This window comes from Tachysurus fulvidraco, chromosome 15 (genome assembly GCF_022655615.1).
Source record: "Tachysurus fulvidraco isolate hzauxx_2018 chromosome 15, HZAU_PFXX_2.0, whole genome shotgun sequence".
NCBI classification, from domain to species: Eukaryota; Metazoa; Chordata; class Actinopteri; order Siluriformes; family Bagridae; genus Tachysurus; species Tachysurus fulvidraco.
The window spans coordinates 20,357,850-20,385,033 of NC_062532.1; the positions used below are offsets into that span (position 1 = coordinate 20,357,850).

The 27,184-nt window shown below is 42.8% G+C and overlaps 1 protein-coding gene across 1 annotated transcript; it reads right to left on the bottom strand.

Annotated features, from left to right (window-relative positions):
* Positions 1–514: 514 nt before the first annotated feature.
* On the bottom strand, positions 515–27,183 carry map3k3 (mitogen-activated protein kinase kinase kinase 3). The gene is made up of 17 exons (XM_027161111.2): positions 26,001–27,183; positions 13,543–13,635; positions 12,241–12,371; positions 12,116–12,156; positions 11,723–11,822; positions 11,466–11,579; positions 11,235–11,355; positions 6,704–6,837; positions 6,425–6,498; positions 6,272–6,339; positions 6,020–6,115; positions 5,753–5,926; positions 5,198–5,346; positions 4,312–4,443; positions 4,085–4,214; positions 3,797–3,974; positions 515–1,570 (listed from the first exon to the last, which is right to left on the bottom strand). Exons 2-17 carry the CDS (start codon positions 13,544–13,546, stop codon positions 1,342–1,344), a joined length of 1,875 nt encoding a protein of 624 aa, XP_027016912.1. The 5' UTR covers positions 13,547–13,635; positions 26,001–27,183; the 3' UTR covers positions 515–1,341.
* Position 27,184: the final 1 nt, after the last annotated feature.

Here is a 27,184-nt window from a genome sequence, read left to right on the forward strand (position 1 = left end):
AAATTTGTGACTTAAGTCTGACTCGAGTCCCCATCTCTGAGTCATTTAACTCAAGTCTGAGTCAAGTCACGAATGTCAAGTCAAAGTCAAATCGAGTCTTTTTTAATATTTGTCAAGCAAGTCTCAAGTCTCAAATTTGTGACTTAAGTCTGACTCGAGTCAAGTCAGGACTTTTTTTTTTAAATATTTGTCAAACAAGTCTCAAATTTGCGGCTTAAGTCTGACTCGAGTCAAGTCGAGTCCCCCATCTCTGAGTCATTTTAACTCGAGTCCGAGTCAAGTCTCAAGTTACGAATGTCAAGTCAAAGTCAAGTCGTGTCTTTTCTTAATATTTGTCAAGCATGTATCAAGTTTGCGACTTAAGTCCGACTCGAGTCAAGTCATATGACTCGAGTCCCCCATCTCTGGTTAACACATCATGGGTGTTACCATTACAGGGTGCCTGTAGTGTGTCGTGTGTGAATATAATGTGTATATGCACTATAACTTGTTTTAAAAAAAAAAACAAGCGAGCAACAATAATACAGTGTAATATAATTGATACCACGTATATAAGTAATTGGAGTAAAAGTATGTGGGAACTACAGCATCTTATAGTTCAGAAAATATATTAGCTAAGAGTTAAGCAAGCTAGTTTAACTAGCGCACCACCAACTCAAAGGTTCCCCACGATGATCCTGGAGAACTGAGGGAAAAGGAAAAAATACTTTTGTATGTGTGTGTGTGTGTGTGTATAATGATGAATGGTAGCGAGTGAGGGATTAAAGCCGGTCGAATTCCCTCACAGCGACTTTACAGTTACAGTTTTGCCTCAAAAAGCATAGGAATTGTCAGAACACTAAGAGAAAAGCGTCATGTATCTGCACACTCTGTAACGGAGAGCGTTTAGTTGGACTGTGAGTGAAAGAAAAGCTTGTCATGACTGAAACACAGCCTGTAGTTCAGTCTACTTCACTGACGACTAACACGACACTAACGTGACTGACCCGGAGAGCGAGAACAGTGTTACAGGTCGTCATTTCGATGACAACGATGATGACGAGAACAGATCCACCCGACCAGCAACCGTAAACGTCTCGCAGCTCTGGTTTGGAAGACGCAGGCTGCACGATACATCGTTTATCTGGCTGATGGATTTTTGCTTCCCCCTGCTGGTAGAACCGTTGTACTGCAACAACACCATTAAAGGACTAAACTAAAGATGTAGATCTAAGCGCTCTTGGCTGGATGATTTCCCAGCTCTTGTGTTGTGCTTTGTTCTGCTTTGTGATCACTTTGCGATCGAGCTACGTGTCATAGATACGGCTTTCGTGTTTGCAGGTGTCCTGGTCGAGAGCTCGCTCAGCAGAAGATCTGGGAGAACGAGTGTCTGAGCAGCTCTTCTGCGCTCGGCCTGTGTTTGGCCTCGACGAAGATGCGCCGAATGAAGTCTCTGGTCTGGTCTGAGATGTGCGACGGCAGCAACGGGTTTGTGGGCTGAGTGGCGATTTTAAAGATGGCTGCCATGGCCTCGTACTCGGCCCAAGGTGGCTTCTCCGTCAGCATCTCCACCACAGTGCAGCCGAGACTCCTTCACACGAAAACACATACAGACAATATACAAATTAGGCACAGATATCTAAAATATATCAGTATGGTCTTTTACTTTAAATGATGACGTCGTGTTTTGTGAAACGTCTGAGCTCGAAAAAAATGGTGGACGACCCGAACTCCGAGCCGTGTTCGTCAAAAGTAAGTAGCTTCTTATGGTTGTTCTTATGTAGCTGTTAAATTATTAGTTTTAAGTGTCTAGTCTACAATCCTGCTTGCGGTCCTGCGTGCTCATAAACAGCTTTGATTAAGCTAAAGTATTTATTCGACATATAAGTAAAACACCTATAACAGATATTGGATATGTTTGGGATTTTACACTGCTATAAACCCAGTATCATCAGAAACGGAGTCATCAGTGTCCCAAAGTTAGACCACCGATTGACCACCTAGGGAGCTGGAGAGCTTATTGTGGCCCCGAACCCCGAACCTCCGAAGCTGCAGTACAAACTAGCTAACAATGACCTTAAGAAGCCAGGAAACATAACGGCAAAGCAAATTCCCTTCGTCCGTGAGGAATAAACCACATGATGTAAGAAGAACATAATCAATAGCAGGATGGTTGCGATGTGATGAGTTACAAAGTCTAAAATAATTACGCTAAAAAACACCTATAGTGTGCTTGAGTTTATTACAGTAAGGTGGTACGATGGCAAACACATACACATACGTCAAGCTGTCAAGCTGAGACTTATTCCAGGGCAGAGGCTGTGCAGGAATGTTTTGGTGGAAACTTTCCCTGGCAGAACTGTTGACAATTATACGGTGTTTTTATTGGCTGGAGCGCTACACACTGATAGCACAAGTGAGTGTATGTGTGTGTTTGTGTGTGAGAGAGAGAGACTTGGTTGAGATTCCTTAAAATTACTCTGAAGGCTCAGAACATTCCGAGTCACTGCTACGATCAGTCTCACCAGCTCTCGGCCAATCGCGGCTCTCTCCTGATGAGCCCACGTCCAATCTGGCCTTTCAAAGAAAAATCCCTGGACACCAGGTGAACTTCTCCTCCTTAGTCAAACTATGAGGGAAAGTGCTATATTTTCTTCTTGGCTGTAAAAATAGCTCGATGCCCTCGAATTTCCCTTTTACTGATGTTAGTTTTCTTGATTTTTTTTTAACTCCACAAACATTCCGAGCCTTCGGTTTCGAGCTTAGCCCACAAACACACACTGACACCGATTCATTCTGTAATGACATAATGTGTCAAGTTAAATATGAGGAGGGATGTGTTAGCTTTGTGGTTAAGGTGTTGGACTACTGAATGGAAGGTCATGAGTTCAAATCCCGGGGCCACCAAGGTGTCACTCCTTAACCCTCAGTTGCTCAGCCGTATAAATGCCAAATGCCATAAACGCAAACGTAAACTCTCTCTCTCGTGGTTATGCATCTAGTTTGGATGATTGCTTCCTTATTAGTTCTTATTAACCAGGAACTGGTGGTTGCTCGGTGAGAATAAATCGGATCGAATGATCAAGAATAGAAAACCGATTGAAAACAAATATATTTGAACTCAGTGCTATGACGATCACTCTCACTCATTTTCTACCGCTTATCCGAACTTCTCCGGACACGGGGAGCCTGTGCCTATCTCAGGTGTCATCGGGCATCGAGGCAGGATACACCCTGGACGGAGTGCCAACCCATCACAGGGCACACACACTCACTCTCATTCACACACACACACACACTCACACACTACGGACAATTTTCCAGAGATGCCAATCAACCTACCATGCATGTCTTTGGACCGGGGGAGGAAACCGGAGTACCAAGAGGAAACCCCCGAGGCACGGGGAGAACATGCAAACTCCACACACACAAGGTGGAGGCGGGAATCGAACCCCCAACCCTGGAGGTGTGAGGCGAACGTGCTAACCGCTAAGCCACCGTGACCCCCATGACGATCTCAATATGTCCATTAATGCAGACTACAGATTACACCTTAACAACTCAGATTGAGATAAACACCTTTATCAGACCCTCCATGAGTGACATCACATATGGAACGACTTTCTGCTCTTTCTACTAAAGTCTTCAGTGTGTATTGAAGCAACTAGTGTGTGTTAGATTTAATTTAAACAAAGATATCAAGTGTAATGGTCTTTCATTTTTGGTTGGCGCTGGTGGCGCTACCTGTCCAGTGGGCGACACCCTGATATATCCACAGTAAAGTTTAGTGATGTCACTGAATGATTTCTGGCTTTACCACACGTCGGCTTTGCGTCCGTATCCGTCTCCGCTGATGACCTCCGGACTCATCCAGTACGGCGTCCCGGTGACCGAGCGCACGCCCGTCCCGGACATGCAGATGGTCTGCAGGCGCTTGCTGGCCCCGAAGTCTCCGAGTTTCACGTTCCCTGCCGAATCCCTCAGGATGTTGGCACCTGACCGTGTTCCGCGAAGACGTTACTTACGGTATATAGTATCTTTATGTTTTTAAAATGGTACACCATATTATTTAATGCGCACTGATTAATGAGAAACTCCTGTCCACCTTTGATGTCTCTGTGGACGATCATGTTGCTGTGCAGGTAGGACATTCCTTCCAGGATCTGTCTGGTGTATTTGCGGGTCACGTTCTCCGTCAGCGCGCCGTACGCCTTCAGCTGGTCTTTCACCGAGCCCTGTGGAGCATACAGAATGTTGTGAGTGACTTATTTGTAATGCCTAGTAATAAAGATTCAGATTTGTCTTTGTCTTTAGCATCAGATTTGCGCACACCCCAGGCATGTACTCCATGAAGATGGTCAGTGTCTTCTCGTTGTGGTCCCGGAGGCAGCCGTAGTACTGCACGATGCGCTCGTGATGTAGATTCTTCAGTAGCTGAATCTCACACTCCAGAGTGCTGACCTCCTGCAGTGAAGACACATCAGACGTATGTTGAGAGGTGCTCTCAGAACATCATGTTACATGGTTACTGACTAATAACTGAGGTTCCCTTCAGGTCTCGTGACGGTTTTTTTCTAGGAACTGGAACGTGAACTTATGAAGCACGAGGCAAAGTTAAAGCAAGTTCAAGCCAAGCACACTCCTTTTAGATATATAATAATGCAGGACCGATATTTATGTGTGTGTGTGTGTGTGTGTGTGTGTGGACGCCCAGTTAAATTAAATGTTAGAACACACACCTACCTCCCCTGTCTCCATATCCTTACCCCTCCTCACACACATGCTTTCTCTCTCTCTTTGTCTCATTCTCTTTCACTCACACACACACACACACGCGCGTGCACACACACACACACACAGATACAGGAAGTGACAGTGTGTGTTTTTGCAGCAGCAGACAGGAAAACATTTTAGCGTGTGGGGGGGAAAGCAAGCAGGAGGCTAGCGTGGAGAGAAACCTAGACAGAACAAAGAACAAAAAAGAACACACACACACACACACACACACACACACACAAACACACACACACACATTAAGCTATTTAAAGAAAACTCCTACAATACTTACCAGCTGTGTATGTATAAAGTGTTTTTATTCCACTCAAGGATAATAAAACACCAGAACAGTGGCCTCATGGGGGCCAAAAAATGTACTGTAGACTTATGACTAGCAGAAATGTGTGTGTGTGTGTGTGTGTGTGTGTGTGTGTGTGGTTACTTTGCTGGTCTCCGGGCTCTCTGGGTCAAACTGGACCTGTTTAGCTGCCAGTTCCCGTCCAGTGTCCACATCATAGCAGAGATAAACATGTCCGAATGCACCTTGACCCAGCAGTTTCCCTCTCCTCCAGGTCACAGGAGCTGTGGGGGCTGAGCACACACACACATACATACACACACACACACACACACACACACACACACACACACACACACACACACACACACACACACACGCACGCATGCACAATTACTCAAATCACATGTCTATTAATAATGCCACACTATAAGATTTCATATATATATATATATATATATATATATATATATATATATATATATATATATATATATATATATATATATATATATAAATAACTGTAACAGAAAGCACACACAAGTCTGCTGTAATATTTCACTGTGATTACAAAACACAACGCACGACACTGTAACCATAGCAACGCTCTTCCCAGTCCTAGCTACCATCCTAAAGCTACAGTATAAAGTGCTAATTGTATAACTGAAAACTAAACACATTACTGCGAAGGCATCTTACACTTGTGAGGCAGTGGGCGGTCTTTGGGGCGGTCTTTGGGGCGGAGACGGGAGTGCGCGTCAACATGCTGCCAGCTTCCGAGACTCTCCTCGCTGCCGTTGAGAGAACGACGTGACGGCACCAGTGTGAACAGGTTACCCTGGGGGCGTCGTATCCGTGGAAACGTGCGCCGACCTGACATGCCACGGAGCAAAATGTAATTGAATATGTGTAACACTAGGACACCGTGCGCAGGTGTGTGTGTGTGTGTGTTTATATACAGCTTACCCTCACTGAGGTCTTTGTGATGCGGAGATACCGGGTACCTCCGTGGGTACGTCCCACCTTTAGCGATAATCTTATCATACACGTGATTCTCCCTGTCTGAGGAGTAGAAATAAAGACATCAGCTTTTTTTTTTTTGCTCGAGATCGTATGCGAATACAAGCATAATAATTTCTGAGGTAAATTGCAAGTTGTGTTTGAAATAAAATAAAAAAAGTGGGCTGGGCCAAACGAGAAGGCGGAGCTTAGCCTAACCTGCAAAATCCTGTCTGTTATCAGGATAACTTCTGGCTCTGTGCATGCGGGACTTCCGAAGTGAGGGGCTGTGAGAGTAAGGAGGGGAAAATATAAGGCAAAAACTTATCTAATTAACTTCTTGTCGTGTATGAGACGCTAGCGCGTGCTGACCTTTCGGCGTTGCTGTCCAGAGACTGGCAGCTACCGGATATGGAGTTTTCTGCACTGCTCCAGGGATCCAGCACCTGAAGACGAAGCACAAGTGATTCAAATCTACTGCTAATTATTAGTTTTGGTTATTTACACCTGAAGTCACAGTGCACAGGACACGGAGGAAGAATCTAACATAAAACTGCTAAGGATTTAAGGGAGACTGAAATGTGTGTGTGTGTGTGTGTGTGTGTGTGTGTGTGTGTGTGTGTGTGTGTGTGTACACGTCTGGCCACTCACACACTGGTCGCTGGTCTCGGGTATAAACTCTCCCTCACTGTTAATGCTGGTGTAGGATCCTTGGCGAGCGATTCGCTGCTGCCGCTCCGGAACGTAGCCAGGAGGCGGAGAGCTCCGCCCAGTGTTCTGAGAACCTGGGAGAGGGCGGGGCAAAGGTAGGAGATGTATAACAGACCAACTTCAGTGCTCAGATACCAAAATCCTCACATATTTAATGATTAAAGTAATTTTTGTTTTTTTTATTTAGCAGTGTAGCTATGGTTACGAGAAGGGATACAGCAGTAACGATGCCGATTGCGTGAATCAGGCTGCGTATCGATGGGAAACGATGATGGCAACTGAGGCGAAGCACCTGACAAAACATCTTAACATAAAGTTCGAGGAGTTTGTTGTTTCACAGCAGACAGCAGTGAGCGATGCTGCGGCAAACACTGGCAAGACGAGACAAATGTCTATCGTCCAAATAACATGTCTGGAGTCAAAAGAGCAGTTTTAATCCAGAGTATCGTTCCTGAAGATCTGCCAAAATGGATTCTGATGCAACCTGGAACATAACACGAGTAACTTATCCATGGTAAGTGATGCAGCTGATGTGCTTAATAATATTAACTCACTAACCTTGTGTGTGTGTGTGTGTGTGTGTGTGTGGACACATGAGTGTGTGTATGAGTGTGTGGACACATGAGTGTGTGCGTGCGCGTGTGTGTGTGCGTGCGCGTGTGTGTATGTGGACATGTGAGTGTGTGGACACATGAGTGTGTGTGTGTCCATGTGGACGTGTAAGTGTGTGGAAATGAGTGTGTGTGTGTGTGTGAGCGTGTGTGTGTGTGTAGACTCATGAGTTTGTATTTGTGTGAGCGTGTGTGTCCATGTGGACGTGCAAGTGTGTGGACACATAAATTTGCATTTGTGTGTGTCCATGTGGACGTGTAAGTGTGTGGACACGTGTGTGTGTGTGTGTATTTGTGTGTGCCTCCATGTGGACTTGTAAGTGTGTGGACACGAGTGTGTGTGTATGAGTGTGTGTGTATATGGACATGTTTGTGTGTGTGGACACATGAGTTTGTGTGTGTGTGTGTGTGTGTGTTTGGACATATGAATGTGTGTATATGGACATGTTTGTGTGTGTGTGGACACAGGAGTTTGTGTGTGTGTTTGGACATATGAGTGTGTGTATGAGTGTGTGTGTGTATATGGACATGTTTGTGTGTGTGGACACAGGAGTTTGTGTGTGTGTTTGGACATATGAGTGTGTGTATGAGTGTGTGTGTATATGGACATGTTTGTGTGTGTGTGGACACATGAGTTTGTGTGTGTGTTTGGACATATGAGTGTGTGTGTAAGTAGACAAGTGTGTGTGTAGACACATGAGTTTGTATTTGTGTACTTGTGTGTGTATGTGTGTGTGTGTGTGTGTGTACATGCGAGTGTAAGTGTGTGTGAGTGTGGACATACGCTTATCCTTTCCCCTTATATAAACTATATAAAAATGGAAGCCACAAAGTGAGACGATTAAAATTACCCATAAAATCGGTGACTGATTAATAAATAATCCTGAATCAGTTATCAGTCCTTTATCGGGATTAGCGTCAGTTCCAACGAGAACACGTTCGTCCCAGAATGCCGATCCAGACGCTACACAAAAGACGGTTTGTACGCGTGTTGACCTTGAAGGCCGTGTTTAAAAGCCAGCCGAGTGGCATGATGTAATAATCCTGCGTTTAGAGCAAGCGCCGTCTACATCGGCGTGAAAATAGTCTCTCTGTGTGAGAAATCTACTGGGACGCGGATCAGAGTGTAACTAAACTGCCAGAGTCTCTGAATCATTAGACTGAAGGCAGACATAAACAAACTCCTCCAGATGCAACAGCTTGAAGAAAGTCCTGCTTCTCTGCGTGCCCCACAATCTTACAGGAACCCCCCACTCCCCCACCCTGCTCATTCTGGCTCGCTCGACTAATAGTGTCTCGAATCTGATTGGCCGGATGCCAGCGGGCCATTGTGCAGCAGCTAGTGATGGTGGACAGGAAAAGGATGAGGACCCACTGCTCTTGGAGGAAGTTGAACGAACAACAGACATAGAGCCGGAGCACGAGAGAGGGAAAGAGTGAAAGGGAAAGAGAAAATAGAACGAGAGATACTGAGAAAGAAAAGAAGCAGAAAAAAGAAGGATATGAGATTAAAGCGTTAGATAGAGAGAGAGAGAGAGAGAGAGAGAGAGAGAGAGAGAGAGAGAGAGAGAGAGAGAGAGAGAGAGACGTGACGCAACATCCCAGAGTAACACAAGGCGGCTCAAGCATCTTCCTGTTCCCTTAATTCCTCGTTAGACTTCCGTCTTTATGGTGGCCTGCGCGAGTGCGTGAGCTCTACTGTAAACACGGGGAAGTCGAGGAGCCGCTACTTTGTACAGGAGATACGCGAGAATGTTGTCATTCTAATCGTTTAGCTTGGTATTAACATCAAACATATTTTCAGCGCTCAGTAGGTTCATTTAATATCACACTGAAGCCTCAATAACAGAGTTCAACATATTTGTATTGTAAAGTGAACCTCAAGTTTGTGTGTGTGGATGCATGAGTGTGTGGACACGAGTTTGTGTGTGTGGATGCATGAGTGTGTGGACACGAGTTTGTGTGTGTGGATGCATGAGTGTGTGGACACGAGTTTGTGTGTGTGGATGCATGAGTGTGTGGACACGAGTTTGTGTGTGTGGATGCATGAGTGTGTGGACACGAGTTTGTGTGTGTGGATGCATGAGTGTGTGGACACGAGTTTGTGTGTGTGGATGCATGAGTGTGTGGACACGAGTTTGTGTGTGTGTGTCTGTGTGTGTGAGGAGATGTTAGTGTGTGTACACGAGTTTGTGTGTGTGTGTGTGTGTGTGTGAGGAGATGTTAGTGTGTGTACACGAGTTTGTGTGTGTGTGTGTGTGTGTGTGGAGATGTTAGTGTGTATACACGGGTTTGTGTGTGTGTGTGAGGAGATGTTGGTGTGTAGACACGAGATAGTGTGTGTGTGTGTGTGTGTGTCTGTGTGTGTGCGTGTGTGAGAGAAGACGATAGTGTGTGGACACGAGTTTGTGTGTGTGTGTGTGTGTGTGTGTGTGTGTGTGTGTGTGTGTGTGTGTGTGTGTGTGTGTGTGTGTGTGAGAGAAGACGATAGTGTGTGGACACGAGTTTGTGTGTGTGTGTGAGGAGATGTTAGTGTGTGTACACGGGTTAGTGTGTGTTGAGACTTTAGTGTGTGGACACGAGTTTTTGTGTGAAGAGATGTTGGTGTGTAGACACGAGATTGTGTGTGTGTGTGTGTGTGTGTGTGAGAGAAGACGATAGTGTGTGGACACGAGTTTGTGTGTGTGTGTGTGTGGAGATGTTGGTGTGTAGACACGAGATAGTGTGTGTGTGTGTGTGCGTGCGTGGAAACGTTATTATGTAGACACCAGTTTGTGTGTGTGGACATATGAGTCTGTGTGTGTGTATCTGTGGACATGTGAGTGTGTGGACCTGAGTTTGTGTGTGAATCAGTATGTGTGTGTTTGTGTGTGTGAGTGTGTGGACACATGAGTCTGTATTTGTGTCTGTCGACACGTCAGTGTCTGGACATGAGTTTGTGTGTGAGTCAGTATATGTGTGTGTATCTGTGTGTGAGGACACATGTGTCTGTGTCTGTGTGTGTGTAAGTGTGTGGACATGAGTTTGTGTGTGAGTCAGCTTGTGTGTGTGAGTGTGTGGACACACGAGTCTGTATTTGCGTTTGTGGACACGTGAGTGTGTGGACATGAGTTTGTGTGTGAGTCAGTTTGTGTGTGAGGACACATGAGACTGTGTGTGTGATTGTGAGGACACATGCGTCTGTGGTTGTGTCTGTGGACACGTGAGTGTGTGAGTCAGTATGTGTGTGTGTGTGTGTGTGTGTGTGTGTGTGTGTATGTGTGTGTGAGGACACATGAGACTGTATGTGTGTGTGTGTGTGTGTGTATGTGTGTGTGAGGACACATGAGACTATGTGTGCGTGTGAGTGTGTGGACACATGAGTCTGTGGTTGTGTCTGTGGACACGTGAGTGTGTAGACATAAGTTTGTGTATGAGTGTGTGTGTGTGTGGACACACGAGTTTGTATTTGTGTGTGTGTGTGTGTGTGTGTGTGTGTGTGTGTGTGTGTGTGTGTGTGGACACATAAGTTTGTATTCATGTGCACTCTAGCCACGCGTTTTAATGTTAATGTTATTAGTGAACTGTTCATAACATATTCTTTGAGCTCACATATAAAGTTATATAACAGTTATACAAACATTATTAGCAGTTATAACTCCTCTCATAACACGAGAACGTCTGTGTTACAAACCAATAGCTTACTTCATATAAAAATATAGACACGTAGATTCTCATCACTTAATATTTATTTATAAATGTATTGTTGTGTTTGGACATGTGTTTTGTAGACACGCAATGCGTCTTACTGTATATGATGCATGTACGCTTGAGGTTTGGTGTGTGTGTGTGTGTGTGTATATGTGTGTATGTGTGCTCACTAGTGGATGGGTGGCGTCCCCTGGGTTCAGCGGACTGAAACGCGGCGCTCACATCCCCCATGGACTGCGAGGCTTTGATTCGGACCTGCTTGCATCCGGAGTGATGAGTTGGGGACGAGACCTGTGGAACACACGTACCGCTCGTTACTCACGTGTGAGTGTGTGTGGTGTTTTACGTGTGTGTGTGTGTGTGTGTGTGTGTGTGTGTGTTTGTGTTTGAGTAGTACACACATTGCAGTTTTCTTCTGTTAGTAGCAGGATCTTTATGCTCTTCATGTTCGAGCTGCGGTCCAGCAGGTCAATAGCCTTGTCCAAGTCATCCTGATCATGTAGCGGAATAGACATCTACACACACACACACACACACACACACACACACACACACACACACACACACACACACACACACACACACACACAGAATAATCTGTCATGATAGGATAGGGAATGTCTTATGGGAGTCTAAGTGTGTGAGACTGGATCAGTACCTCATTGTTCATATAGTGGAGCTCCAGCTGCTGCCCAAAGACAGTCTTGACCTTTTGCTGGACTTCCTCAAACTGAACAGGCCGAGTGAACATCAGTATCCTACACACACACACACACACACACACACACACAAATACACAGTCAGAAGTTGCACACCTAGCATAGCTGTGGTTTCTCCTGGCACCTATAAACAAACCACAATCTTTTCCTTTCCCGCTCAAATTCCAGTCTGCAATCTGAGTTAGGGAATGTCTGAGTGGCTGTGTGTGTTTGTGTGTGTGTGTGTGTGTGTGTGTGTGTGTGTGTGTGTGTGTGTTTGCTGTTAGAGTTCATTGAATTAAAAAAAAAAAAAAAAAAAAAAGTAAACCCTCGTCCAGACTTTTCAAACTGACCTTCTCTCTCCGCAGAACTCAAACTTGATTCTGACGTCGTCCTGGAGGAACAAACACAGCCGTATGACTACAGGTCCAGACAGAGCTCACAGACGTCTTTACTTTTCTGTGTGTGTGTGTGTTACCTGTCTGTTAGCCATGCTAGTTGTGTTAGCAGGCTTGGTTTTGGCCATGTCATAAGCTGGCACTGGCTGCCGCCGGGTCATCTGCAGCGCCACCAGGTCCTTCATTATGGAATGGAGAGCCTGTCTCTCATCTGAACACGGAAAAGCCGGAGCGAGTATTAATAGTAGGAATGTTACTGTTCTAATAACGTTCTGGTTAGCTGTTAACGCTGAGGTAAACTCATAAGAATACAAGTCCCAACATATTAACATTAAGCTGTTTTAATGGCTCCTCCTCTTTTACACAGTAACAAGCCTGTGAATTTTTCACATCGCTGTTACTACGAAAAACGATCCGAGCGCGACGTTATTTTTCCTCGTCGTCTTCACTCTCTGTTTCACCTTACTTTATATCGCGGGAAAATTTAGTTCGTTTGTGATCGCAGGAATCGTGACGTCATCGCGACACGCATTCGCCCGAATCCCGCTTCCGTTCACGCTCGTGGAACGTGAGGGCTGCGCTCCTAGAAATTCATTCCATGTGTCTTTAGTGGAAGAAGTTTAAAAGAAGAATCACTTGCTTGTGATTTCGGCAATTTGTGTAGGAAGAGACACGGATTTTGAAACGAAAGTAAAGAGTTTTTGTCGGCCACGATAACAAAAAAGTTGTACGGAACCCGATATTTTGGGTTTGCCTTCTGATAAAGTTAATGCTTGTTGTTTTTTTTTTTAGTGAAAGTCTTTTAAGTATGCACACACACACACACACACACACACACACACACACACACACACACACACACACACACACACACACACACAGAGAGAGGCCATGAGTAGAACAGATACGTTTGATCCCTGTTTTTGAGATCTTGGTTCTCGTGTTTGAAGTGAGAGAGTGAGCTGTCTTGGCTTTGCTCACTCAGAGAAGGAAAACAGTCCTGCTGTGTAGCTTGGATGGACTTCACACACCTCCAGAGAGAGAGACGGAGAACCGGAGGAGCCTCCTCTACCGTGTGCAAACCTGCGGCTTGGACCAGCATACACAATGCAGGCAATGTGTGTGTGTGTGTGTGTGTGTGTGTGTGTGTATACAGTAATCTCAGCACTGTCTGTGCTGCAGTGCTTCTTTAAGCCAGTAGTGGTATAAACGCACCAATTTACCTTCTTTCTCTTTCTATTTTTTCCCCCCCAGAAGAAAGCTAAGAGAGTTCGGGAGACTCAAGGTCACATACTTGCACACTGACTACATTTAATTACAGATAGCTGAACATTAACTCCATCCTTTACTTCAGGAATGTAATGCAAGTCAAAAGAACTTACTCATGTTTGCGGTGTGTGTGGGTGTGTGTCCTCTTCTGTGTGCAGATTTGGAGTCGTCACACACTTGGACTTTTGACACCACCCATTAACAGCCTGAGAGGAAAAACATATAGCTTTTAGACGTCTGGAAAGAAACAGGATTGAGCGTTTTATCGCTGTGTGACTCGACGTTCGATAAAAATTGATGCCAAATGCAATAGATCAGCTTTTTTTTTTTCAGTTGTCACTAAAGTGCCATGGCTAAATAAGCTAACAGGTCGTATCTCAACCTTTCAGTAAATCGAACTCAAACCCTTATTAGGGCGTTTCACCTTGCACTTGTCAATACTGTCGTTCTAAACCCCGCCTTCAACACCTGGGTAGAGGAAGGTTTTGCACGTGTAATGTAGCAACACACTTCTGTAACTCTACTCTAAAGCGACTTTACAGTGTTAACTCTACGTCATGGTGTTAATCGTGTACAGTGTGAAATGATCCAGTGTTAAAATGTTCAAAATAAAAGTGCATCTTCAGCTACGATGCGTCCGTTCAGGTATCTGGAGGTTGAGTCATGTCTAATAAGACTTTCTTGTTATGTCGAAATGTTTTAGCAGCTTCTTCAGATGAGATGATATGTTCCTATCTTCGAACGCCCGTCAGCCAAAATGTTGGCGAGGAACGAAACGGAAATCTCTGCTTGTATAAAATGGCCTCTCGGATACGATTCGTTACTCAGATACACTGTGAAGTTTTGTTCGTGTTTAGACTTGACCTAAACAACATCAGAATGTCTGAGTGACATCACTGAAGAACTTGATGTGGTTTGGAGACAAATATTTGTGGCATCGCTATAAATATGTAAGCCTGATGGAAGGGGAAACGCTGCTAAAGGACTAGGGCTGTTACGGTGAAATGTTTTCAGTGTTAGTCAATTTATGTCTGTTATTCTTTACACATTTATTTTTGGCCTAACCCAAGCTCCTTACTCCAGTGGCTCTCATTCCTTGTGTGGCTGGCTACGACTATCTCATTTAAACGCCACTACAGCAACGTTCCAATACCCATGCGAGAAGTTTCTGAAAAGTTCAACTCTGCAGAGATGCCTGATGCCCTACTTCCGATTGTCCTCATGACTTGGAGGTCATTGGTTGCTGCTGAGGATAGCTCCACATGGACAGCTTGGAGATACATGAGATCAGCTGTCATGAGAAAAGCATGAAGATAACTTTGGACTGATATTAGAACCATCAGGTTTGCTACTGTGGCTTAGGCCTACAAGAGCAAGAGCAAAGCCCCAGTGCTGCCAAGGTCTTAAACAAGACCCTGAACTATCTTATATACTGTATATATATATATATATATATATATATATATATATATATATATATATATATATATATATATATATATATGGAACAAATAAAAGCTTCTACTTTTAAAGCTTTAGGACTTCAAGTCTCTATCTGAAAACTTTAACAAAATAGACTCCCTGTATCCTTTTTTTTTTTCCCCCAATTTTGCATGCAAATAATAAAAAAAATGATTAAATTGACACGGCTGACAAGAACTAAAAAAATTTAATGGCAAAACAATAAATACCGTCAATGTAAGGTTCTCAAAAAAAAAAAAAAAAGAACAATTTTAAATATTTCCTTTCATTTCACTACTAGCTTGTTGAAGAAGCCTTTATCTCTCACATATTCCAGCTTGTTTTAAAGTTAGGGTCAGAGCACAGGGTCAGCCATGGTACAGCACCCATGCAACAGAGAGCTAAAGGGCCTTCCTCAAGGGCCTAATGCCTCTTTTCCACCGGAAAGAACCGGGTGCCGGTTCAGAGCTAGCGCTAGTGCTGATTCAAAGTTGGTTCCACTGACCTTCTAAGAACCGGTTTGCCTTTTCACCGGCTAGCACCGAGTGTGACGTCACTGTATACGTGTCACGTGTCCCAGCAACGTTAGCGCAGCAGCGGCAAACACAAACACAACACAAACACAACAACAATGGCGGATGTTGCTTTACTGTTAATGCTCATGGCTTTGCGAACCTACATTGGCATCCAAACGCGGCGAATAAAACGTGTACGTGCGGCTCCGTGTAATCTGTATAAACGGAGGTTGTAATCGATAAAGTACTTAACGTTATTTTATCGTTAACACAGAAAAAAATTTAGCCTTAGCATGTAGCTACCTACTATCATGTGTGCTGATAATGTATCATATCGCGGTAAAGTAAAAATGTATTAAACATTAGTATACTTAAGGTACATTATCAAATGTGCTAACAGTAGCCCCGCCCCCAGCTCCTGACGCAAGCGGTTCTTAAGTCTAGTCCAGCAACGTTTTGGTGCTACTTAAGAACCACTTTTCCTGGTTCGGAGCCGGTGCTTTGGCGGTCGAAACAGAAAGAACTGGTTCTAAATTAGGCTCCGAACCTGCACTCGAACTGCCTCGGTGGAAAAGGGGCATAAGAGTGGCTGTTTGGCAGTATAAACATCTCAACCTTCTTATCAGTAACCCAGAGCCATGACCTTTAAACCACCACTGCCCTGGCTGGCTTCTGCTGTTTGTGAAAATCGTCATCAAATCAAAACTTTAACGCATTTTTTTTTTGTCTCCCATATATGTTTTCTTGACGTGAGACCAATTATGTAGCCGTGCATCCTAATTTTCAGATCGGTAGCATAATGAACAGCAATTTAGACCAAAAGAAAAAAAAAAAACGCTCTTAACCTTGGCCCTGGTCTCGTCCATTGTAAGAGGTATGAGTCAGCATGTCAAGTCTCCGGAAGGAACGGCTTCCAATGAGGTTGGCCTGTGCCAATCACACACATCTGCTGTAGTGCATTGTGAAATTCTGCCTTAAAGGTATGAAACTCCAGCGAACCTTAACGTCTAAGAGTTATACGTCCAAACACATGCGGCACATGAGGAAAAAAAAAAGGCAGGGAAAAAAAACCATTTTGTGTGCATGTGTTAAGTTTTCCAAATCTGTGCCTGAGCATAGCAGCATTGTGAGAAAGTGTGCTGCTGTGCAAATGCATTGTGTGCATGTCAGAGTTGGCATCTGGAATGGAAAATAGTGGAAACCTGAGTTTCTCTGGCACGAAGAAAGCGTGGTTCTGTTCATCCACCCGGACAAAAGTATGAGGGAAATACTTTTCTCCATTTAGAGACGCCGTCGGGTTTCGGTACCTCTAAAGCCGCAAAGCACACCACGTCAGAAGGAATAAAATGTGCCCCTTTTACACCACAGAGTCCAGAGTATTTCCTGGTCTGCAATCATCTAATGATTTTGTGAAAGAAACTTTCTGAGCTGTGGCTTGATTTCCACTGCTTCCTGTATGCACGTTGACCAGCTGAAGCTAAAAACAAGCAAGAGAGGTAGCTAATGGTGCTAATTCACTGCTAATGGTGGTGTGGGTTGTGTGGGACCTGTAACTCATGTGTGTGTGTGTGGGGGGGGGGGGGGGGGACAGGATGTTGTGCCTTAATGAGTAGACTCTGTGTACACATTAGCAAAAGACTAAGTGGACACCTGACTGTTACACTCGTGTTCTTTCTGAACATCATATTCCAGATTTATTTCCCCTTTGCTTTTACAAAAAAGCTCCACCCTTCTGGTTAAGACTTTGACTATGTGGATTTGAATTTTGACCCAATGATTCAATGGTAAGGAGGTCTGGAGTATAGTGTTGTAGTTCGGTCCCAAAAATGTTCAGTGGGGTTGAGGCAGAGTCAGAGCTCTGTGTAGAACACTTCAGTTCTTCCACTCGCCATGACACATCATGTCTTCATGGAGTTCACCTTGTTTTGTACACATGGACGCTGTCATGCTGGAGCAGGTCTGGGCCTCTTACTTTATCTATCCAACTCTAACTTTAAGTTAATATGCTTTATGTGTAATATACTTTCATACTTTTGGCCTTATAGTGTGGCTTTGCTGGAATATGAAATATTTCTTAACTACAGATAGCAAAAAAGTAAGTTTGCTCAGCCCAGCGGTTCGGCTCAAGTAGGGCTGGGCGATAAAACGATAATGATATGTATCGCGATAGACATGTGATCGATATCAATAAAAAAATGTGTTCGATAAAACGTTCGATATTTTTTATTCTTCATCGGAACAAAACAGAGGTTTGGTTGCATTGACAAAGGTACTTGCTCTCTGGTAACCAAGCAACGTAAGGAGTTACACACTAACAGCCAATCATGTAACAGTATCATGTTTGGTTGCGCCATATCGTTGTCTCGTGCTGGTCTGCTGGAATCCTCTTCGGTAACCGCCGAATGATAAGCAGGAAATGAGCCGCAGCGAGCGAGGAAATTGTAAATAAAAGGGGAAAAATCAGCTACTTTTTCATATTTCTGCAGGTTTTATATTTCACACAATGTTACTGTAGTGTATCAGGTTTGTGTTTTATATTACAGATGTATCTCAGTCTACCTCAGTTTTATTTATGTTTACAAAACACTGCACATATTTTACACACTTTTGTCACCAGAATATGAACAGCTAGTGAACTTCCTCGCACTAAACTCGCACTAAATTCTCAGGTTTCTATGTTTATATTTAACACTTTGCACTATTTTATTACACTTTATTAAGCATTTCTTACATTTTATTTCATTTTGCACCTTACTCGTTAAGAGACAATCGTTAAGTGTTCATTGTTACTTTAGACTCATGTTTACATTATAATTATTTGAGGTTTCCTGGTTGGTGACGTTTCTGTCTTAATAACTGAGGGGATTCTGATCAGAGGAAGGTGAAGTTTAAAATAAAAAGGTTTAAATGTAATATATTTTTCCTCCTGGTCCTTATTTTAAATGGGTCATAAAAATATATCAATAATTAGCGATATCGACCGATATGAAACACTGATATCGTGATACAGTTTTCAGCCGTATCGTCCAGCCCTATTCTCAAGAGAACCTTAATATGCTTGGAAGTGTGCTATCTGGACTGCTGACGGCCTTTCGATGAATTCCCAAATGTTGATACTATAATTTCTCGTAGTTATAGTTAGAGACATTTGCTTGACCTCTTTAAGAACTTGCTAAGACTCTGAGGATCAAAAGATAAAAGAAAATCCTGCGGCACCCAACAGGACTAGCCAACTGCACACAATCATACACAGTATTTCAGTAATCCAGACTTCCCAGCACACACAGTGCAGATGGATGTTTAGAAAAGGCTGCCCGAAACATACGCCCACCGAGTATCAGTCCACTGGATTTTACCTCTGCAGTGACAATGTTAGCAATGATCAAAGTGTGTTTTGTCTCTGTGGGCAGATCTGCAAGCACACAAATATCTCATTACTGAAGTGACTCCTCTGCGCTTTACTAAAACACTCATTACATTACTTCCTCCGACTTCTTCCTTTAAATCCTGTTCTTTTTTTTCTCCTGCATTCTTTCTCCTCTCTGGTCCAACCACAGACCACAAACATAAGCAACATGATCTATCCCAGTCCTTACTGTCTGAGAGAATCCGTTTAGTCCTTTAATCCTGCACCGACTTGTGTTGGAATTCATCTTAAAAATATTGAAACAGCAAAAAAAAAAAAAAAAAAAAAGGGCATTTGAGTTGCGTGTAGTCGTGAAGCAAAGGCTTTGCAAAATGTCTCACGAGTTAGCTAGAATCCAGTCCAAGCACGGAGCTGATTAAGTTCACTGTTAAGAACTAAGATTGTTTTTCTAGAGAGTTGAACTCACAACCATCCGGGTATCCAGGTAACCAAGACACACCACTCTACCGCTAAATTACTAATGCTTAGTTATGTATTGAAGTTGTTTTGGTTTTTTGTAACCATTAATGTCGCGACAAGGTTGTCTACACGGTGTATTTCCCTCACTGCTGAAAGTGTAGTAAGTTTTTTATGCTAGTGATACAGTGGTTATATTATCATGAGATTGTATAATGAAGCCTTACGGAAAGGCCCGTCTATTTTGAGAGCCGTGAGGTCGAAATATTAATAATTTGTGACTGCTATAGCGAACTTTCAATTTTGGTGAACGTTGTCTCTCATTAAGGGCCTTTTTACACCTGGTCACTTCGTGTGTTGTCTCTGATCCGATAGCTATCTGATTTGTTAAAACTGTTCCATTTACATCAGGCCACATAAACGCGTCTCGGCGGATCGGATATCAATCCGATCTTTCTACTCCCGCCCAAAATGTTAATATATTTTACCTCATTTCCGGGGTAATTGAAATCTAACACGCTTTGGTGTATGCGGTTGCTACAAAAACAGCATTTACTGTTTGCTGCATTTTCGCTGACAGCAGCAGCGCATTTTAAGACCCGACGAGACACCGGGGTGAAAGATCGGCACCTGCACTGGTGGGAAAACATGTTTGTTTCTGGCGCGATGCACGACTCGCGAGTCACCTGCGAGTGACGTACTTCCATCTGGGAGGAGTATAGCGCTGACGTATGTGGCTCGAACAACCACATTCATTTACACCTGTCCAGTTTCATCTGAAATGCATCAAAGACAGCCTCCTGAAGGGGTTTGAGCGATCGGATTTATATCCGTCTCGAAAACGTTTCGAAGGGCATTTACACCTGGTCTTTTTACCATCGGATAGATATCGGATCACAGAAAACGCATGAAGTGACCAGGTGTAAAAAAAACCCTCAGGGAATGTGTTAAGAAGGAGGTTCTGAGTTTTTAGTTGCTGTTTGGTTATTGATACAAATTCCAGTGAGGGATGATCAGTTGACTATCATTCACTCTCTTCCTACCAAAAAATAAAAAATAAAAAGCCTTACCTGTTTGGCAAAAAAGATAAACTCTAAAAATCTTAAAATCTTTTCTATATTCTCCCAGTCCTGCACTCTCTCTCTCACTCTCTCTGATCAATCTTCTTTCATGCTTGTAAATGAGATTTAATGACCTCTGACATATGAGAGCTGACATATGACAAATTTCAATGGGGAAACCCCTGACAGTGCCAACTGCAAGTTATGATATCATGTCGAAGATATTTCTGCCCCTTGACCAAATATGTATTTGTTAACAGTGAGTCCCAGTAGTTTGATTTCTAATCTGAGCTTGGTTCTTCTAAAGAACTAAACATACTGACTGGTGAGCTTTTAGGGGGCTTTTTACACCCGGTCACTTTGTGCGTTTTCTGTGATCAGATAGCTATCTGATGGTAAAAAGACCAGGTCTAAATGCCCTCTGAAACGGTTTCGAGACGGATATAAATCCGATGGTAAAAACCCCTTCAGGAGGTGGTCTGGGACGCGTTTCAGATGAAACTGGACAGGTGTAAATGAATGTGGTTGTTCAAGCCACATACGTCAGCGCTATACTCCTCCCAAACGGAAGTACGTCACTCGTAGGTGACTCGCGAGTCGTGCATCGCGCCAGAAACAAACATGTTTTCCCACCAGTGCAGGCGCCAATCTTTCACCCAAGCGTCTCGATGGGTTTTAAAATGCACTGCTGCCACCAGTGAAAATGTAGCAAACAGTAAATGCTGTTTTTTGTAGCAACCGTATACACCAAAGCGTGTTCCATTTCAATTACCGCGGAAATGAGGTAAAATATATTAGCATTTTGGGCGGGAGTAGAAATATATGATCGATATCCGATTCGCCGAGACGCATTTATGTGGCCTGTTGTAAATGGAACAGTTTTAACAAAGCAGATAGCTATGGGATCAGAGAACCAGGTAACCGGGTGTAAAAAGGCCCTTATTGATAAAACACTACTAATGTGAATGAAAACAATTAGAAGATGCTTCATTTTAAGGAACATTTTAAAATTAAACTAAAATGCTTGTGAAAGTTGTGAAAAAAGTGCTGGTGCAACAATTGTACAAAGGGGAAATATTGTTGACAGAAGGAGTTAAGCAGAAGTAAACAGATAAGTTGTTCTGTAAAAGATAAACATCACAATACATTGGGCAATTAGTATATTTGTGGTGTTTTATGTTCTCGCCCCTAAGCAGTATTTTTGTAAATAGAACATATCAGAAGTGATAACAATATTTTCATATTGTGTATGTGTTGTGATGTATGTTCCCAAATGATCTTAAAAATCGCATAGCGACATTGCGATAGCGAAGAAAACGATGCAATATGGCTCTCCATGTCACATCGCAACTGCTGGTAATGCGAGCTGAGAGAGCAGGTTCATTACTCATCACCACTCATCAGCCAATCACTAAGCACGGTTCATCCCAATGACAAATCCTGTATGATCGTTCTTCCCAGTGACTAATCACAGATCACGGTTCCCATTGAGCACCATTTTCCCTCCCACCAATCACTGATCACCACTGTTTCCAAAAAAAAACTAATACCAATCACCACTATTCCCAACCATTAGTCAATGATCACCGATCTTCCCATAGACTAAACACTGGACAATTTTTCCAGAACCGCCTATCACTGAACACCGGTGTTGAACACCATTCTTCCCAATGATTAATCACTGATCATTGTTACCAACCACCATTTAGTGTTTTCAATTGCTTGCAATATTTACGTTAGTAAAAGTGAGTTACTCCATCTTATTTATTCATGCCTATGGTTCAATTCCTCGCAAGCTTCATTTCTGAAAGAAATTATTTGAATAATTTCTGAATTTTGTAAATAGTCAGTTTGTGATGCCAGGAACAAAGTATCTTCAGAAAACCTTTCTATATCATGCAATTTCACAGTGATTCATTAAATATGCAAATCAGACTATATATATATGGTCTGCTGGATACTATATATATATGGCAAATTACTTAGCAACTAAAGGTGTGTTAGAAGAAGCCTTTATTTTGTCACGTATACATTACAGCAAAGTGATATTCTTTCTTCACATATCCCAAATTCAAAAGTGCAGGGTCAGACATAATACACTGCTCCTGTAGCAGGGCCTTGCTCAAGGGCCCAACAGTGGCAGCTTGGCAATACTGGCTTGAACCTCGATCCACAGATCCAAGCCTGAGCTTTAACCACTTGAGCCACCATTGCCCCACCATTTACACTGTTGACTGTTCTCCTGCTCTTAATAACCATTTTGTAGTAATGTTTAAAATTTGCCTGTCAATGATGTCATCTGTGACAACTCTGTTTTGCTTCTAGCCTCTTCCTTTAGCTAGAATGTCACAATTTGAGTGCATTCTCCTTTCATTTTCTCTAAAGTGTTTAGTCTAGGAAAGCTTTTTCAATCTCTGGGGTTGAGACATGCTGCATATGGTAATGTACAGATGCTATATGCTATAGAGTTCACTCAGCACTGGAGGCTTCAAGGACGAATCCCTGCTGATGCTCACCAAACCCTTGAGGGTGACTGGTTCAAATCAACACACCAGGAAAAGGAAATAAAAGGTTACAGGCTGCTCTAGAACAGATGGCTTGTTTCGCAGAAATGCAGGGTTACGGAGAGGACCAGCAGGTGGTATAAACACGACCTACACTCACAATTAACTCATATTTGACACAATGACACACCATCATCACCAAAAGCCACTTTGATTCTAAACGGATGCATTCCTGCAATAATGCATGTGTAATCGAGCGACGTATTGATCTTTTTTGCCGCCTTTTATCGTTTAAAAGCTTTGGCTTTCAGTCTTTTCCAAGAATCCAGTCTGGACCCTGAATGAACAATGAAATTTTATTCGTACAAGCAGTGTTAGTAAGCGAAGCCTCAACATCGAGCTCTTGCTGAACTGAGTTAGGAGAATTGTAAACACGTGTAAACCCTCCAGGCCTTCAAAGGCATTTTTTCCCCAGTCATGCTTCACATTCTGCGTAAATACTTCAACTGTCTAAATACTGGAACATCACTTGGCTTCATTAGTAGCTGTGGTTTGTTCTTTCCATCTTTCTTTCTTATGTTGCCTCCTGAGAACACCCCCTTCTTTACAGCCTGAGAACACCGCTGTTCTGGTCTTGTCTGGTCTGACTACAAAGAAAAGAACAATCAGCTTTGTTTTAACAAAATACGAAGTGAAATCTGTGAAGAAGAAATACCCATGAAGTTCTCTGGTATTCAGAAAACGCAGCACATTGTACATTCATTCATTCATTTTCTATCGCTTATCCGGACTACCTTGGGTCATGGGGAGCCTGTGCCTATCTCAGGCATCATCGGGCATCGAGGCAGGATACACCCTGGATGGAGTGCCAACCCCCATGGAAGGGCACACACACACACTCTCATTCACTCACACAATCACACACTACGGACAATTTTCCAGAGATGCCAATCAACCTACCGTGCATGTCTTTGGACTGGGGGAGGAAACCGGAGAACATGCAAACTCCACACACAAGGCGGATGCAGGAATCGAACCCCCAAACCTGGAAATGTGAGGAAAACATGCCCCCCGCACATTGTACACTTCCATTTTATTATAGTTTCCACTTTAGTGCTGTATTTTAATTTTAAAAAACGTCTAACGTCTGAATAGAAAAAAAACCACAACCCTAGACTCAGAAGGTCTAGAAGGTTTTCCTCAAACTCAGCTACTGACAAACCAACATGGCTGCTCACAGCATCAATTCTAAACAAAGTAGCACTTATTCACTTTAAAAACGAGTTTACCGCTTGGTTTAGCGTAATAAACCTATAAACATAATCTCTTTATAGTTTCATTGATTCTGTGGAAAAAATAAAAAGATCGGTATAATTTATCAACTGTTAGTTGCAAAAGTTCCTCAGATGTTAATAATGGTGTTAACTATTGAGTAATAACATAAAGCGGAAGTAAATTAAGTACAGAATAAAACTGTTACTACTGTTTTAACATGCTGTATCCGGCGACATGTTGAGGATCCCTCGCGTTGTTCCTAGGAATCGTTTGAGCCGCTTGTTTCGATTCGTGTCTTTAGTAGCATGTTGTTCCTAATTTGCACAAATTGCAAAATTTGCATCTTGCTTGCTTGCTTGCATGCACAACGGAAAAAAAACAAAAAAAACCCCTAACTGTGTCGCTTGCTAGCATGAACTCAGGGTTAGACTTAAGTCCATATTACCCACAAGAACAGACAGAGCATCAGGAGTCACAATTAATAGGAGTGCCATTTGAACCATTTTAGTGGTGGCTCAGTGGTTTGGGACCCTGGACTAATGATCAGCAGGAAGTCATTTTGAATCTCAGCACCAAGCTGTTACTGGTGGGATACATAAGCAAGGCCTTTAACACTCGATTTTTTCCGCTCCACTGTGTCAAACAAGATAAACGCATCAGCCAAATGAATAAACGTACAATGAATTATGCTATTTAACAAAACCCTAGCATCATCATTCCAGGTACTTTTAGACTTGAGCACTGCGGTGGTGAAAACCGTGAAACAGATAAGGCGCAAGTCCATAAAATCAATCGTTTGAGCTATTCTTTATGTTTGTTAGGTTTTTTTTTTTAGAATTTGTCTGCTCAGCATTCAGTGAGCATGTTCATTATCCTCGCACTTTCATTACTGCATGTCCAAATGTGGTGTTTCTTAAGAAAATTATTTTGTCAGCAAGTGCAGAAATTGCACAAGAACTAGCAGAGGAGATGTACGATGTCGAAACACATCAGCTACATAACAGACAGTTAAAGCTGTAGGGACGTACAAACTGACCATACACGTTTTAAAGCATTTTGCACTCTTACTGTTCAAAATAATCAGTTCTAAATCACTGAAAGAATCAGTTCTAAATCACTGTTAAGATAGACTGATTATATATATATATATATATATATATATATATATATATATATATATATATATATATATATATATATACATACACACACACACACACACTCGTCACATGTACCAGATGACACCATGTCAGTGTTGATATCAATACAGATATCAATCTTTCGCGATGCTAGAACAGTCTCTACCCCGGAACCATTACAGAAGCGTACAGCATTTTGGTACAGAACCCCAAAAAAACACCATCACTGAATGTTCTGAACTTATTTGCACCACCCGCACTCACGTCCACACGTTTCATACACGGACTCCTACCACATTATTTATTTATTCCCAACCACAAATTTGCACAGATGACATTAAACGTGCAATACTAAACACCTTAATTTACTGTTCACACATGCAATATGGGGGATGTGGTAGCTTTGTGGTTAAGGTGTTGGGCTACCAATTGGAAGGTTGTGAGTTAGATTCCTACGTCCACCGAGATGCCACTGCTGGGCCCCTGAGCAAGGGCCATAACCCTCAATTGCTCAGTTGTATAAAAATGAGATAAAAATGTACGTCGCTCTGGATATAAGGGCGTCTGCTTAATGCTGTAAATGTAAATGCAATATGTAAAGTGCGATATCTCAGCTGTTTACTAGCCTAAATAAAGAGATCGTTATTTTTATATTCTTTTATATTTATGTGTATATACTTATGCATCGTAAGGACTGACAATTAATTTCGTTGTGCCCTGTGCGATGACGATAAGAGAATCTATCGGTCTATCTGGTATCATAAGTAGTATCGCATTACCCCTTGTTTCTTACCTGAATCGCGCGGGTGCCGAGCACGTGACCTCTCTTCGCGCATGCGCAGCGCACAGTGTTTGTTAAATAAGTCTATAAAAGAAGCAGAAACGCTAGTTATTTCAGTGATGCTGACAGGAAAAGTCCAGCCTCTCCGTTAACCAGGGAAAAAGCTGACGCTGCCATTGTTTTAGAAGTCCCAGGTGTGATAAAGTTTGTATTTTTTGCAAGTGTAATCCTTGTCGTCATATCACGATGCGACAGTGACGGAATTTCTCTGACGACTTCAGAAAATCCAGAATTCTCCGTCGTCTTTTCATCGTAGCTCTGAGTCAAATCAAGTCTGGCTGTAAATATACGGAGAAATAACACTTGTAATATCCCAGAGTCGATCCCAGTTAGTCACAGAAGGTGTAACAGTAAACGTGTTGCCTTTATGAAATCCATTTAGAACCGTACGAGAGCAATTTCCGTGATTTTTTTAATGCCGCCTTTTTATGCTAAATTTATGCTAACTTTGCAGATTTTTTCCTCGCCTCAGGTCGGTGGGGTCGATGTGCTTTGGCACGACGGAGGCTTGGATTCACTTTGCATCCGAAAAAAAATAAACTAATAATAATGACAACAACTTTCACGTGTGAGCAGCGAAAAGTGAAAGAAACGACTGATAAATAAAATGGCGATTAGATGCACTGACGAAGATGACCGTTAATTCCGTTATTATTCAAACTTTTAAACGAGCGCTCGTGCGCTACTTAGGACGCCTGGTTATAGAACCGAACCTGTTTTCGAACAGCAACACGTCAAAAAGACAAACTGTGACAAATGAACCCTGTTACTGAACTTTAAAATAATAGTAATGATAATAAAAAAGCGATAAATTAAAATACAACTCGAGGAAAGTTGCTGACACGATGACAAACGTCGAAATCCAGGATGAATCCGAAGAAGGAGAAAGAAGGAAAAGCAGCTCGGCGCCCACCGGAACCCGTGTGTTCGCTTCCTTTGGCGAGAGAAAAGTTTTTAAATCCAGAAGTAGGTGGAAAAAAAAGGGGTTGTCCTCAGAATCCGCCGGCCCGTGAACGACAGGAGAAACGCGTACGGGTGATAAACCTCATATCCGTGTCTCGAATAGAACAAACATCAGGTCCGAACGGAGGCGAGCGACTTCTCTCTACGGCTGGGTTGCCATCTGCGTGCTGTAG